General features: G+C 32.4%; 1 protein-coding gene across 1 annotated transcript; it reads left to right on the top strand.

Moving 5' to 3' along the window:
* Window positions 1-5,196: 5,196 nt before the first annotated feature.
* Window positions 5,197-8,445, top strand: LOC128172139 (uncharacterized). Its single transcript, XM_052837906.1, has 4 exons — window positions 5,197-5,329; window positions 7,064-7,270; window positions 7,536-7,787; window positions 8,309-8,445. The coding sequence occupies exons 1-4, from the start codon at window positions 5,272-5,274 to the stop codon at window positions 8,443-8,445; spliced, it is 654 nt and encodes a 217-aa protein (XP_052693866.1). The 5' UTR covers window positions 5,197-5,271.
* Window positions 8,446-16,560: the final 8,115 nt, after the last annotated feature.

Below are 16,560 nucleotides of genomic sequence, written 5' to 3'. Positions count from 1 at the left end.
GAGGGTGGTGGTTAAACTGGTGCCATATAGCTCACCTTCATGGGCCCTGGGCCTCCTCAGAATGGAGCTATCCATGGTATCCGTCCGTAACCTCAGGAACTTACATACAGGGAACCCTCATGATAGTGAAACCTAACTGAACAGTTTTGAAGGAGATTGAACATACTAACATGCACTTTCTTTATATTGTTCAGGAGTGTGATATGTATATATATATATTTTTTTTTTTAGAATTCAATTTTGTTTTCTGGGAAAAAAATGAAATTAAGTCGTTTTTGATTTCATGTCATATGTTTAAAATATAGTTTCGTTCTTTCAATAAATTCTTCAAAGATGAATGTCTGATGTTCATTACTTGCACATCGATATATTTCTCGTTAGATGGCTGGTGATTTGATTATTGACGGGATCAAAGAATTCAAAAGACATATCAATACATTTTCTATTCATCTGTTATACGCATTTGTAATGAAGTCGTGAAAAAACAAACATGCTTTCGTTTATGCAGATATACTGTAAATTCTAAAGATATTGATTCTATAATGGTACTCTATGTAATATGTTAACTTTTTATGCGAAACAAAACTAAGAATGCTATATTAAACTGGTGTGCATACATTTTATTCTGTTTACATCTATCGAGTATGTTTCCCTCTATTTCTATGGAAACTAATTGTTAATTTATAACTCTATAGAAACTGCCGGTCTGAAATCTCCACGCCCGGTTTATCGATTGGTGGAAATATATAGGGACTGAAACTAACAGGACTGAAATATACACGCCCGTCGAAACATAGAGCGACCTTAGAAAAATCACAGACTACACGCAAAAATCATGATGATGTCAGACTCAAATTCCCATGGGAAAAGGTTGGGCTGTTTCTGCAAGCTAACATACTATTGTGCATCAATAGTAATTTAATGATTTCATTTACTTCTTACAATCAATTTATTATTTTTTTTAACAAGAATGATGTAAATATATACAATACAATGCTTTCTTAGATGATTCATGTGTTTTATGAAGGAAGCAATCATTGGAAAAAAAAGAAAAGACAAAAAAATACCAAAAAAGCAAAGCCAAAACAAGTCCCATGAGGCAACATCGCTCAACTGAGCAAACATGACTTTAAATGTGCGTTCAAAAGATATTGTGTCATATGGCCCCTCGGTAGAATAACCCCAAAAAATAGTGTATTTAACACTAATTTTTGCATATACGTAATATTTGACATTGTACATGTACCTTTACGCAATACTTTTTTTAAAACCTTATTCATAGTTGATTGATGAATAGAATTAAAAAAAATTTGCCATGTTTAAGAGATATAAAAATCAATGTATTGGCAGGCATATCACTCTTATATACCAGGGCCTGCTTATTAACTTTCATCTTTATTCAAAATCAACAAATGGCTAAAAACAGGATTGATGATTTTCCCCTGTAACATTTTCTTAGGAATAGCGAAAATGCCTTCATCCCCGTAATGGAAAGGTGTAAGAACTATGAAAACAATTTTCACGGTGTCGTTTTTATTTGCTCGTGTCTGAAAAAACTATCAAAATTGACGAAGGTTTCATATTATTTATTGTATAAAGAGGGACCACAGAGAGAGGTTACAGCATACCATCCTTTAGTTTTTTGTACACGTATTTAATGTTTAGCGATACATTTCTAATGATCAACCAAAATCTCAGTGTCAATCGTAAAATTATAAGCAAGATGCAGAACTCACAATTCTGCTAGGTTTGAGTCATATTTTGTTCACATGAGTTCATTACTTTCAGATTAAGATTTTTAACTTGGTATTTCTTATTAAGTAATTAAAATTGGGGGGAAGGATGGTCTTAGATCTGTGTACAAACATAGAATTGTGAGCAAAGCTCTGTATCTTTCGAAGCTTAATACTCAAATATGGTTAGTAAATAGGAAAAATAAACAATTAAACATATGTACTATAACAAATAAAGAGCAAATGTTATTTTTCAAAATGAATCATATATATTGTGACAATCACTGTTCATATCGAAACCACCCGATTTTTTTCCCCATAATTCTTTACACCGTGCTTGGCCGACCCTAACAATAGGCGCTAAGTTATACCCGGCCGAGCTGTCCAGCGATAAAGACGTGCTTAGTGTGTGAAGGGGGTATCGTGTTAAAAGCCTGTGTGGCATGTTTTAGTCTCTCAAGTTCAGCTTTTGACGCGGACACGGATAGCTGACCGTGTGTCATATTGTTGATGTTGAGAAGATGATGATATGATGGTGATGTCAATGACGATGCAATGTTGATGTTAATGACGACGATGATGTTATGGTGATGTCGACGACGATGATGATGATGGTCATGTCGATGATGATGGTGTAGATGATGTCGTTCATGGTGATGTCGATGACGATGTGATGGTAATGTTGATGACGACGATGATGTTATGGTGATGACGATGATGATGATGGTCATGTCGATGATGATGAAGTAGATGATTATGGTGATGACGATGATGTCTATTATGTTTATGGTGTTGTAGGCGATGATGTTGACGATAGTGGTGATGATGATGATTGTGGTGACGTAACTACTTTAGTTGTGGTTGTCTGTAGTTGGTCCAGGACTACAGTCCCGGAGATTAGGACACTCTCCTAATATATTTTTGGTTATTTGTATAAACATCATATTTTTTTCTTGTTGAGTGAAAGGGGTGTGAGTGTTTGTGTGGTTTAGTGTTTATATTTCTATCTTTTCTTTCTTTCTCTTATTTTTTTTTGTTCATAAATTTTGTTAAATTTAAGATGTCTTGTTGTTGTTTGGAGTAGCCTCCGCTCATCCCGTTACATATATATACCCACATATTTCCGTCAGCAATATTAAAGTCTATTTGAACTGAATAAATTCGAGACATTTCTGAGCATCTCAACAAAACACACTGCATTAATCAATTATTACGCAAAAGATCATACCGAATTACCGATATAATTGATTGTTTTTTAGTACTGTGTTAATACATTAGATTTTGCTTAATTTGCGCAGGTATACAGTTAACTGTCTGATTTACGAAAGTCTCCGTTTGATTTGATACATAACAATTACAAAATAGAGGCAATAGTTCCCAGGTTACAACAAATAAATAATGAAAACGAAACGAAAATTAAAAGAAACCAAAACCACCGAATATTTAACTTCAATTTACTTCACAAAATCGGCACCAATGTATTTCGCATGTTTCAAAGATTCCCTTTACACGCTGTTGCACAACAAATTCATCTTTGTCAGATCGACCCGTTTATGATATGTCATGACTGCTTTCAAAAAAGAACCTCGTCTAAGAAGTATGGGAGAATTACATTCAACTCGTATCCAAACTGACTCGTAACCAATCTTGCCTAGATGGCCCAGTGGTTAGCACGGTGGCCGCTCACTGCTAGGCGAATGGGTTCCAGAGGTCCTGAGTTCATACTCCGGCCGGGGCGGAGGTGGAGCTCAAAAAGGTGAAAATCTCTGTGCTGTGAATATCTCTATTAAATATATAGAATATAAACCTTTCAGACTCCTTAAGTTCCATCAAATTTTAAAAGATTACAAATGATGAAAAAAAATACCAATTGGGAAAATATGTATTAAATGCAATTGATAATGAAAATATATATTATTAGTTATCCAGTTTCAATCAAGGGAGTGGGGAATGAATTTACCCGGGTTGTATTCTATACACCCTGAGGCCGCAGGAATACAACCGGGGTTATTCCCCGTTCAGCCTTGGTTGGACCTGAAAACCAATTTATTTCCTATGTTATATAATTTTTAATTTATATTGTTTTACCAGTGATACAAGCTTGATACAAAGAACCAACATATAAGATTAATTGAAATCGTGCTGAAAATCATTTATTCATGCCAATAGTCAGAATATTAAGAAATAGGGATTTTGACAAATTATATTAATTTATTTACTTCATTAAACGTTACATTTTTTTTACCAAAGAAGTTAGGAAAGAGAGCATTGTGACGTCAGATTTTAAATACACCCGGCTTCAGCACATACCAAAATTTACACCCGGCTTTGGAACCAATCAAATCTCGTGTTATTAGCAACGTATGAAATATTGTTATCTACACACCAGCTATTTGATCATTTGCGTAACTACCAGATATGTATTACAATCATTTAAGAAAGACTACTTGTTTTGCATTAGTGACCGAATCTTTTTTAACATAGGTCTGATGCAGCAATTTATTGATATTTTAATTGAAATATAAGAATGGGATTCTAGAAGCAATTTATATCTTTTTAATTATACATTCATATAAAATGCTAAGAATGTCGATTAGCTGCAACTTTTTAAGCAAAGGCTGCTGATGCGAAAACGATAATACGAAAAGCATCTATAAGAATTATAAACAAGTCTTGTAGCTGTTATCATGGCGGTTATGATAAAGCCCCCCCCCCCCCCCAAAAAAAAAAAAATAAAATAAACAAAAAATCCTAATACAATACATTGTATTTAATAACAACAAAATCGAAAATTCGGAAAAACAAAAACCAAACCAATGCATGTTTAAATCAAATATGTTTGTAGATTTTTAAACAGAAACTGGTCTTATTGGTTCGATGGTCTACACTCATGTATTACAAATGAAAATCTTATCTTTGCGATTTTTCATAAAATGTTTTAGTCAAAAGCATATGACTGATTACAACCTTTGCTTTTGATTCTGTGTATTTTTGGTGTAACGACTTCTATTCACACTATGCTCCTATATTTTTAAATGGTTTATATGTAAATAATCTTAGAGACATGTAAGCGCAGTACTAATTTAAAAACTGCATACATTTTTGCATAAGTGTTTTCACAACAAAAAAACCTTCCTTGTAGGCGAATTTGTTTGAAGTAAAGCGTTATGTTTTAAACCTCACTTTTGTACGGCATGCTATTGGATTAAATTGAATGTATGATATCTTCCTGGTGTAGCTTAATGTTTTTGAACCACCAATTAATTAAGATTACCTTAACAAAAACACATCATTTGGTTTACTTATATGAACTTCCTTCCGTATTCTTATTTGTTGCCGTCGATTGAGACACTTATGGTGTCCTTGCATTTGATTTGATGTAGCAAAGCCAGTCACCTACTTTGAAGTACATACACATCTTGCTACATGTAGTCGTATAGTAGATGACCATGTACTTTTGTATAGTCATTCTGTTCTATGTATGACACATGAAATTAATTTCTTTTGACATCTCAAATTAGTATTATTGCCTGTCATAATGATGATGATCGCAGTGATTTTATCGTTATGTTTTTTGGAGGTATCTAATTGCTACGGTACGTAAACGTCAGTAGTATTTTGTTTTAAATTTATCTGATAGAGACTCTCAGGACATTTCGCATGGGTTTTTTTGGGTTTTTTTGTAATTTTTTGATTTTTTTTTTCTTACAACAAACCATTTTATACTCATTAAAAAAAAATCATCATATTCTATACAAAATAATCTTGCTAGTCTATTAATCTGAATGATATGAAATTAAAATCTTGCGTTGTGTATATCTTCTCTTATACCCTTCCTTATCTGTGACGTCATATATGAAGTACGGAAACTGAGTATGTATTTAATATAAAATGCGCTGAAGTGAATATTACCGAATATTCCGATTCAACTGTTTTTCTGGAACGTTTTGCCTTTTTAACCTTAGACATTTTAGCAGTTAAAGACCAAGGAACAAAGTGGCATATTTGTAAGATTTTTTTTCTCTTCAAAATATGCTCTTTATTAAATCATGACGTGTGCCTTGCCATTTATTGCGTGTATTATTATCAAGTAATATGGGAACGTGGAGTATTTGTGTTTGCTAACTTCATCTTTCATCTGATGTAAATTGACTTACATGTGTGAGTCGATTTGTATTAATGGTGTCTTTTTCATAGCTCATCTCTTTATATCATCGTTAGATGTCAGTCAGATACACAGTTTCAAGACATGTCAAAGAGTTGTCGATTTTAAATATTAACGCAAGAAATAATAATTATCTATATGCATAAAAACCGAAAAAGAATAAAACCAGAGGAATTGGCCCTTATATAAGAACTATTTATTAAGGGAGACTTTGTTTAATAGATTGATTAATACAGTGTATTATGAAGTTAAAAAAACGCGAAAGTTTGTTACTAGTTCCTGTCGAAGGAACAAGTGAACCAAGGTTTTAGACTTTAAATTTATAATAAAACATGTACATTATCATTCATTAAAAACACCAGCAAACAAACCTTGTGTACATTTTATTTAAAAAGAATATTTCACGTTTTTAAACTTAAAATCTTGAAAAAAGTTACTGTTTTCACGTCGATCAATTTGATCAGTTTTTGCCAACTTCATCTTCGTTTATCGGTTATAACATCGTTATTTATCAGCACTGTAAGTTCAAACTTAAACGGCCGAATAGTAAGATTTTTTTATTCATTAAACATCAAAATTACCGTCGTCCATAGATAATAAATGTCAAAGCTAATTCTATTTGTTTATTATTACTAGCTAATTGTTTTTTTAGGAGCGGGGCTATGATTTATATTATTTTTATTCAACATTTTCTTTTTTACATCAAACATAGGTAGGAAGGAATTGATATATGCACAAGGATGGCGAAAAATGTAAAAATGCCCCGTAATTCAGAATCCTCCAATAGCTACTTGCGATTACTACTTTAAAAAATGATGCTAATGAGATATTTTGGCATACTTGTAAAAGATATATGCAAGACATCAGATATTTCAAATGTTTAGCTCCGTAAAATGTATGATTTATTTGTAATACCCGCATGTTTCTACATTATGTTGGATAAATTGTTCATGTTATTCTCATATAGTTTAGTTTAAACTTCCTTATGTGAAACAAACTTAATCTGTTCATCAGTTTACATCGAATATGCACGATTTTTAACAAAACAATATCACATAGTTATACATGTATTTTATTACATTCCAATATATAATCAAATTATAAGTACAATGTACGTGAACAATATATTTAAGTATATTTCATAATAAGTAAATCATTGTTACAGAGAACCTCAGTAGAAGACCTTCAACAGTATTGTCACTCAGTTCACGCTTTCAAACTCAAAACGCGACTCTGGCGAACGATGGTGAACGTGGCACGATCTATAGTAAATGTTCTCATACGGAGGAAAACCAAACCATTGCTTGGCTTCAGGTAGATCTTGGAGAACGTTACAGCATAAGCAACGTGACGATGTATTATAGAGGTCATAGTGAGTTTTAATCACCGAAAATATTAATAAAAGTATTCTGAATAATTATAATATTTATCTTGTCAAAACTAGGTCAGTAGATATACATGAATATCCAAGGAGAGATTCAATTAACTTCATAATCGATGATGTTTTGAAGTTTCCGATTTTTTTTTTGGCACTTAAAATGTTTTACCTCAGTTTTTAAAATCCACAATTTCTTTTTATTTCTATCTCAATGATGATGAATTTTGGTTGTTCAGATATTCTATTAAATCCATTGCAGGATCGGGAGGATGGCGGCCTTATAGGCTAAGGCAATTCTATCTTGATGTATCGAACAAATCTGCAAACATGTCAACAAAACAGAGAAAACGCTGTTATACTGATAATACAACTGAATCGGACTTACCTAATAATATAATAGAAATGCCATGCAAACAAACAGCAAGATACGTGATTGTGGAGACTTCGTATGACGCACCTGAAGATACCAGCACAGGCGCTATGTTGGAAATTTGTGAAATAGAAGTGTATGGTATGGTTTTGTTTTTTTTTTTTGGACAATGACATTTTTTTCTGAAAATCATTTAAATGTCTAAATAATATGGATATATACTGTGAGTGCAAGGTCATCCATTTCTGAGTAGCACTACGGAACCTAGAGGGCATGCTTGGATACTGCCAAAAAACAAAATTCATGAAAAATCTGTAGATCAAGCTTAGGTTCGTTCTGATTCTCACGCAACCATTCTTTGTGCTCGCTTCGCTTGCTCCCACCGACGAGCTGCTCCCACAAAAAATTCCTAATCAGTCCTTGCAATAAGGAATCACATAGCTCATAGCCATTAGTAAAGCAATTGTATAGTATGGAACATGCTCAGCCATACATTCTCATGAACCTCAAAATTCGTGTGTGAGGGGAGGGGGGGTCTAATTGAATAACAAAATAGTAAAGGTGAAAACATTTCAGAACATGCACTTCTCAAGATATGGAAACAAATGTCAAGGTTTGTAAGTCAGTTAAGTAATTTTCATAATGTTTTAAAAAAATTTTAGGATGCGAAACTGGCAAATATGGCGATAACTGTACGTCATGTGAAGGATGCAAAACGTGTGATATAAACAATGGGTCTTGTGGTAAGCTCAAATATTATTTAAGAATAAGTATAAAGCACACATCCAGTCGTAAATAAAATTAGTTTGATGCTTGAGGAATGATAAACAAAAAACCCAAAACAGAAACCTCTCAAAAAGGAAAAAAAGAAAAGAACATGCCTTTATACAATTACGACTGATTCTGCTTTATAAAGCCAATGAAAAAAATATAGCTTAATTGACTAATTAGTCGATCCAGATTACTGCGTAAAATATGAAAAATTGTTACTAAAACTAAATGGTGTAAAAATAAGGAAAACTATTTTCTTAGTTTTGTATATTTTCTTGAGAAAAAAATTTACAGAAGATAATAAAATACATTTACAGTACCCGCGACGTTATTTTTTTACAATTCTATCCTATCCTATCGTGCGTAAATACTATCATACCGTGCTTGTATACTATCCTATCGTGCGTTAATTCTATCCTATCGTGCGTTAATCCTATCGGGTTTATCGTTTAACCTATCAGTTTTCCGTTTATCCTATCATGTTTTCCGTTTGTCAGTAAACGTATCGTTCGTTAATCGTTCGTGTATCATTAATGTATTCGGAAGTTCCTGGACTTATGCTTCATTGTATCGTAAAGTTTAGAGGTGTTTTTGGTAAGCTTTTCGTTTTGTCGAAAAAATAATTTTTAGGAATCTCTTGCAAGTATGGCGGTGAATACGAGTGGTCGGAGAATGTCGTAAGGAATTAAAATGATGATTGTGCGTTATTTGCTTTTGGAGTTATTGGTGGAAGTGATTCGCGAAAAACTGAAACATATGCATGGTTTTGTGATAAGCAGACAAGGTTTGTACGCTTTCAAACGGCGATGGCAATCGGGGAAGGAACTCAGAAAAACGAGGAAGATTTGTAACGGTGCCGTGAAGTTGAAAAAAATTCCTTTAAAGTTTATGGACACGTGGCTGGCAAAAAAAAAATGAACTAACCACAAGGATGTTGAAAAGGAAACTGTTCGAAGTTTTTGGAGTGAATGTGTCGACCAGTCTAATAAGAAAACGACGATCGGATTTAGGATGGAAAACTGTGGTGTCGAAAACGTGTCAGCTGATAACCTAGAAAAACAAACTGGTTTGTACATCTTATACAGTAATGTAGTATATCTATCATTATATGATTAAATCATAATATTTTGATTTCTGGTTCGCATCATTTTTGTGTTATGATATGTTACTTTACAGGTTCTTTTTATTTTTACCCAAAGGTTCTGAAGTGTCAATCATAAACCTAAAATAACTATAAGCTGATCAATGCAAAACATAGTGAACGCTTTACTATTCAGTTAATAAGAGCAAAAGCACCAGGCAAATTGAATTGTGATCTGCAGTTCAGAAGTCCAATACTTATTTTATATGTCATGTCTTAAAAAGTATAGTACAAATCAAAGTGTAGTAATAGGTACCTTATTACACTGCTTAGACTACAAATATCTGAAAACTGCTAACCGCTGAAATGTTTGATATTCAGGTGAGACAGAGTTGGTGCTTGGATGCCCTCAACAACAAAGAGGATTTTAGGAACGTCATTTTTGTGGATGAAAGTACAGTAGAATTGACATTTTCTGGACGACTATTCTTTCACCAGCCGGGATCAAAAATACAGAAAATCTGTGCACGCAGACCAAAACCTAAGCATGCATACACGGTAATATGTTAATACCAGTAAACACATCCTAATCCTTAAATATTTTGATATTCTTAATGAAATGTAATAAGTTTGTAGAATTTTTGTATGTATTAACAGGTGCATGTTTGGGCTGGAATTTCGTATCGGGGAAGAACAAGCATTTGCATATTTAATGGTGTAATGGACTCAGTGGTGTACCAAGATATTCTGGACAAAAATTATATTCCATTTGTTGAGGAAAGATTTCCAGATGGATATCGCTTGTATCAAGTACATGCAGGATATACATGTACATGCAACATTTATATTGAAATTAATTATCAAATTCAATTTTTAATTAATTATGAATTGGAATATGCAAGCTAGCATTTTTGTCCTTTTTAACAATTTGTATTGTAAGAATGATTCTAAGCAGTTATGTACAATATCAAACTGCAGGGATTATATTTTAAATATTTACATTTGACAGGACAATGATAGCAAGCACAAGTCGAAGTCCACCAGGGATTGGATGGCTGAAAAGGGAATACTTGACAAAGTCATTGTATTGCTTTCCGTGTGTATTTGCTTAAGAACTAAACAACACAGATTACAGTTAGTTCACCAGTTTCATTTTATTATCCACGACATCTAAGTAAACAAGGAAAAGCGCGGTTCCTGGTATGCGCACAATGTCACTTGAGTGGTGAAATGAAGTTTGTGTGAGAGTGGTAAAAAGCTACAACAAACAAATATAAAAATACAAATAAATGAATACGTACAAAGTAATAAAAGTCAGTTTGTCAACAAATTAAAAACATAGTTCAGCACGCATAAATGAACATTAAAAAGGTTCTTAATTAATTTCTCTTAACATATAGTTTTAAAACAATAAAACTTACATCGTGATCGGCCACAGTTTCTCTAGATTGAATAACGTCTGGACAGTTCAGAGACTTTTACAGGAATGAAATTGTATGTCTAAAATAATGATAAAGTGGCTAGATTCACACAGGAAACGACAAGGTTCCATAAATAAGATAAATATCAAAATGCAGGCTTTAACCAACTTGAGTAATCAAAGCGCAGTAAAATTGTACTCTAACGTAAACAATAGACACTACTGATAGACTTATGGTCAGCAGACCGAATTAAAGCGTGAGAACACATTAGTTATAAAAACAACAGAAACACTAATTTTGCTTAATTGCACAAAGTTTGATACATTTGTAAATGTTACTAAAATATGAAGGCTACAGGTTCTAAATGATATAAACAAAAGGCAGGGCAATACACTCCCCGTCTGATATCTAACACAAAATGGTATCACTTTCAATCACTAGAAATCAGAATTACTAGTTCCGTCACTGGTCGGATATAAGTCACTGGCTTTCGATGAGTAAGGCTTTGTTTCGAGACGCGTACTTCGACTTTGCGTAGTTTGTCATCTGAGCTCGGGAAAACTGTTGATATGATTCCCATTGGCCACCCAACTCGTCTCAGTTGCGGTTCTCTAAGAAGCACGATATTGCCTACAGCTACGTTCTTTATGTTTTCGGGCCATTCCTTACGCGATTGGAGACTTTGTAAGTAGCTTGAGCTCCACCTTTTCCAAAAAACATCTGCCAGGTGTTGAACTCGTTTCCACTGTGATTTATAGATCATGTGATATGCAAACCCAGGGTGGGGGTTGGACGGTCAGTATTACATTTCACTAGTCACTGTATGTAGAATATGTTTGCATTTGCACTTTGCTTTATTTAGCTCTTTACACTTGAACACGGTTTCGCTTGTCTTAAATTTGTCAAGAAAAAAATCTTAAATAAAACAAACATGATATGTGCTCCCAATTAACGCAACAATTTCAATATTGTTTTAAACTTGCCACCATTTTTATGCACCCATTGACAATAGCATTAGTTCAAATAGCACATACAACCATAAATTACGCACAAATACCGCGACTGATTGTTACAAAGCAATCAGTTCAACTAAACTCTTAAAAAAGGAAGGACGCGCATGATGACTCTCAAAAGTGCATGAATACGCGATCTATATCTATTACTCCTCTAACTTTTTCTCCTCTTCAATTTATCATTTAAAAACACATTTTGTTAAACTTTACATCTGGTACTATTTGGAATAATGAGAACATTGTAGAAATTATTACCATATAAGGTATTGCAAGTTTAATATATTATTTAATACAGTATATTTGTTAAAGTCCTTCAGAGACGCGTAAATTGATCGATAAACTTCAATCGATCTTGGGTAGAATATAAGAGTGGATTTGGGATCCTTAACCAAACTTTACAAAAATACTTTTAACGGCAAGAATATTGAATATAAGTCATATGGTGATAATAAATTTTAGTATATATTCAAGCCGTTTTGTTTAAGTTTGAAAAATATGTGAAAACAATGAAAATGCATAGCAACACTAATGAATGATAATTGCATTTTATATGCAAACAGTTTTTTAATTATCCGTCTATCCTAATCTTATATTAATGAATAAAAGGATAATCAAACTTAGGATTTGTGTTCTGGGAAATGACATCATTCATCAACTGACGCGGGAGGATAACGTTTCATTATACGTTTCAATAAAGACGCCGACTGAGGGAAAGATATTTCAGGTGTATGATTGTTTCTCTATATCTGATGAAACTCACAAATACAAACTTACATTTAGAGAACCAACGACAGGAACACTGGGTAAGGTATTTCAGAATTTAAGTCCTGTATCAATATTTCAAGTTGAGGAGACAAGGTGGTAAGCAAATCAACAAACCGATTTTTGCTCTAAATTTTAGATGTTATAATACCTTGAAACTATCATCTGTTTAGGAAAACAATCAGTAAATGTAAGTGTAAATTATTTGCTGTTAATACAGAGGTTTTTTTATTAATAAAATAAATAAAGTATGTAGATGGCCATATATACCAAGTCCTCTTATGTTATTTTCTTTAATGGTAAAGCTATAAAATATCATTTGTTACAGAAAAAAATGAATAGATTTGAAAATTGAATATTAAACTATATCGTTTATCAAAGGTTTTTTTAAAGAAGATTAATATAGTATAAAAATGGCCACGACCATCCATTCCACTTAACTTCCTCACTCATATCCATTAAAAAAGCAATATTCATGAAATGTTGCGTTCCTGATCAATTATGGAATGTGCATTTTTATGTATTGCTGTAAATTAACGGTATACAACCAGTATAAAATGTTGCTGATTTCCGTTATAAATACCATCGTGTTTAAATAAAAAAAAATATTTTTTAAATAATCTTGAATTTTTCATTCAGGTGACAGTATGGTGAGTACAGAATATACAGGAAAAAATAACCGTAACCTTCCCGGCATGCTCATCACAACGTATGATCAAGACAACGATGAGTATAGTTACGGTAATTGTGGCGCCATCTATGGAGGAGGTTGGTGGTTCAACAGGTGCTATATAGCTCACCTTCATGGGCCGTGGGCCTCCTCAGAATGGAGCTATCCATGGTATCCGTCCGTAACCCCAGGCACTAACATACAGGAAACGCTCATGATGGTGAAACCTAACTGAACAGTTTTGAAGGAGATTGAACGTACACACATACACTTTCTTTTATATATATATATATATATATATATATTTTAAATATATATATATATATATATATATATATATATATATATATATATATATATATATATATATATATATATATATATATATATATATATATATATATAGAATTCAATTTTGTTTTTTGGGAAAAAGAATAAAATGAAGTCATTTTCGATTTCATGTCATATGTTTAAAATATCGTTTTGTTCTTTCAATAAATTCTTTGAATATTGACGGGATCAAAGAATTCAAAAGACATTTCAATGCATTTTCAATTCATCTAATATACGCATTTGTAATGAAGTCGTGAAAAAACAAACATGCATTCGTCTATTTAGATATACTGTAAATTCTAAAGGTATTGAGTCTATTGTGGTACTCTATATAATATGTTAACTTCTTATGCGGAACCTTTACCGATAAGACTAAGAATGATATATTAAACTGGTGTACATATATTTTACTCTTTTTACATCTACTGAGTATGTTTCCCTCCATTTCTATAGAAACGAATTGTTAATTTGTAACTCTATACAAACTGCCGGTCTGAAATCTCCACGCCCGGTTTATCGATTGGTCGAAATATATAGGGACTGAAAGTAACAGGACTGAAATATACACGCCCGTTGAAACATAAAGCGACCTTAGAGAAATCACAGACTACACGCAAAAATCATGATGATGTTAGACTCAAATTCCCATGGGAAAAGCTTTGGCTGTTTCTAAGCTAACATACTATTGTACATCAATAGTAATTTAGTGATTTTATTTACTTCTTACAATCAATTATTTTTAACAAAAATGATGTAAATATATACAATAAAACGCTTTCTTAGCTAATTGATCGTTTTCTTTAAAAAAAAATTGCATTTAAACAGACATTTTTTTTTATCAAATGTTGATATAGGGACATCTTTGGCAAACCTATGGGAGATGACAATATATTATCAAAAATATACATTCATTTATCTCATATTTTCTTAATTATTGTAATAATATCAAAAACTTTAACAGATTATCTTTTACATTTACAATCTAAATATTATGGTTTACGACCGGACTAATAGATCATTAGTCTGTCTGGGTACGAGTCGGCTTGGGTACGACTTCACTTAACTCCGCATGGAATACCGCACCCGAAGCTATAAACTGATTGAAACATTATTATTTTCGTAATAACTCAGATCTGAATCAGAATTATCCAATGATTTTTGCAATCTATATTTTCCCTTCCATAAGGATTAGTTATGCTAAATTATGTTAAATTTGTCTCAGCAGTTCTTGAGAAGACGATTTTTGAAAATCCAGCCCCCCCCCTTTTTCTACAGGTTCGAGGTTTTCTCAGTATTAGAATGCTTTGTGCCAATTTCTTTTAAAAAATTATATTGAATGGAACATGAGTATCTGGACTACTTTCATAGGATTTCAAAAGGAATTTCAAGAAACATGTATATTTTTTACTTCATAAATCCCCCATAGTGATAAAGTACTGGATGAAGTATATCAAATCAACGTGACATTCCATGGATCTAGCACCAAAAAGACAATCTGGAATTATTTACTAGATTTTGATTTTAACCAAATAGTTGAAGCTGATGATATCAATCTCTAATCACAGGTTCTGACAAATCAGAAGCATACGACTGGACTGGATGAAGCAATATAGAAAAGGAGGGGAGTTTCAATTGAATTGGAACCCATCGGTCATTTGCCTTCACGAACTGGATGGCTGGGCAGCCTGACATATCGGAACAAGAATGTTTAGAGATCAGAGGGATCAGCAACTTCAAGTGGCATGACGAAAACTGTAACCATCAACATCTCTTAATTTGTATTTGTGGTTTTTGTTTTGTTTTAAATTTTATTCATTTAAGGCATGTTACATTGCCAGATTTGAAATTAATTTTGGAGATTTTTTTTTTTTATTCTAAATTATTAAAACATAATATTAATTAATGTATGTCAATTGTACAGGAAAAATGTTGATACTATATGAACAAAACCGTCAAACTCCATTAAAGTATATTTTGCGGTGTCCTTTCGTAAGAGGTCATATTTTCTTATATTTTCTCCCGTAATTATAATTATTTTGATTTTAGAACTACTTAACGTTTGCAATTGTTTTCCACTACTGAGTCAAAAATACTCGTAAAAGTGCAGTCACTTTTGGGGAAACACAATATCTTTGAGTGGATTTACGGATGCATTAATTTTTCCGATTGATCTGTGTGTAGGCTTGGCGTTTCACCGCGAGAAATAATTTGTTAGCATGAACACGGATAATGACCGAAAATTGTTATTCTTTACATCCTTCCAATCTTGAGTTGGACCTTTTGATGTTAGGATTAATTTATGAAAACGCACTTTAATGAATAATTTTTTTTCGTTAGCATCATAAGTTTTAAATTAAAAAGCTGTGGTAAAAAATATAAACAGGTTAGGTTTGTGGGGCATATGTTTAGATTATTAACGGTGGATACAGGTTAATTCAAAGGTTACTATATGGAAGGGGTATCCTTAGTTATTTTGATTTAACATAATTTAGAGAAATATCCTCGTAAATATAATCTACATGGAAAGTAAACAGCAGAAAGAAAATATTGTTCATCTTATTTTTAATCATGATAAAATTGATACGCTTAAAAGTTTGTTTTTTTTATTTTGCCGAAAAAGCTGAATTTAAAAAAAAGAAAGATTTTTATTATTTTATTTTTAGTTTTTATAAATACATATACATATACGTAGAGACTTCAGATTTTATTTTAGATTTATTTTACTACTCGGTGTCTACACTTTACTTAAAAACATAAAAGAAGAAACGATGAAATAAGTGAAAGCTTGTGCAGAGCTACAAATCATTTTTTTTCCTTTGAAGAATTGGTAGTTTTATCTGCATAACGGGTATGGAGAGCAAAG

The sequence above is a fragment of the Crassostrea angulata genome, chromosome 2 (genome assembly GCF_025612915.1).
Source record: "Crassostrea angulata isolate pt1a10 chromosome 2, ASM2561291v2, whole genome shotgun sequence".
In the NCBI taxonomy this organism is placed as follows: Eukaryota; Metazoa; Mollusca; class Bivalvia; order Ostreida; family Ostreidae; genus Magallana; species Magallana angulata.
Note: the sequence above shows the minus strand (reverse complement) of the source record. Positions and strands in the feature narration are given on the sequence as shown.

Excerpts from the sequence above, each read along its gene's own strand:
- LOC128172139 (XM_052837906.1), top strand. The coding sequence starts at position 5,272 with ATGATGATGATCGCAGTGATTTTATCGTTATGTTTTTTGGAGGTATCT. Across the intron at positions 5,330-7,063 it reads GGAGGTATCTAATTGCTACG|AGAACCTCAGTAGAAGACCT; the intron begins GTACGTAAACGT and ends TCATTGTTACAG. Across the intron at positions 7,271-7,535 it reads GATGTATTATAGAGGTCATA|GATCGGGAGGATGGCGGCCT; the intron begins GTGAGTTTTAAT and ends AATCCATTGCAG.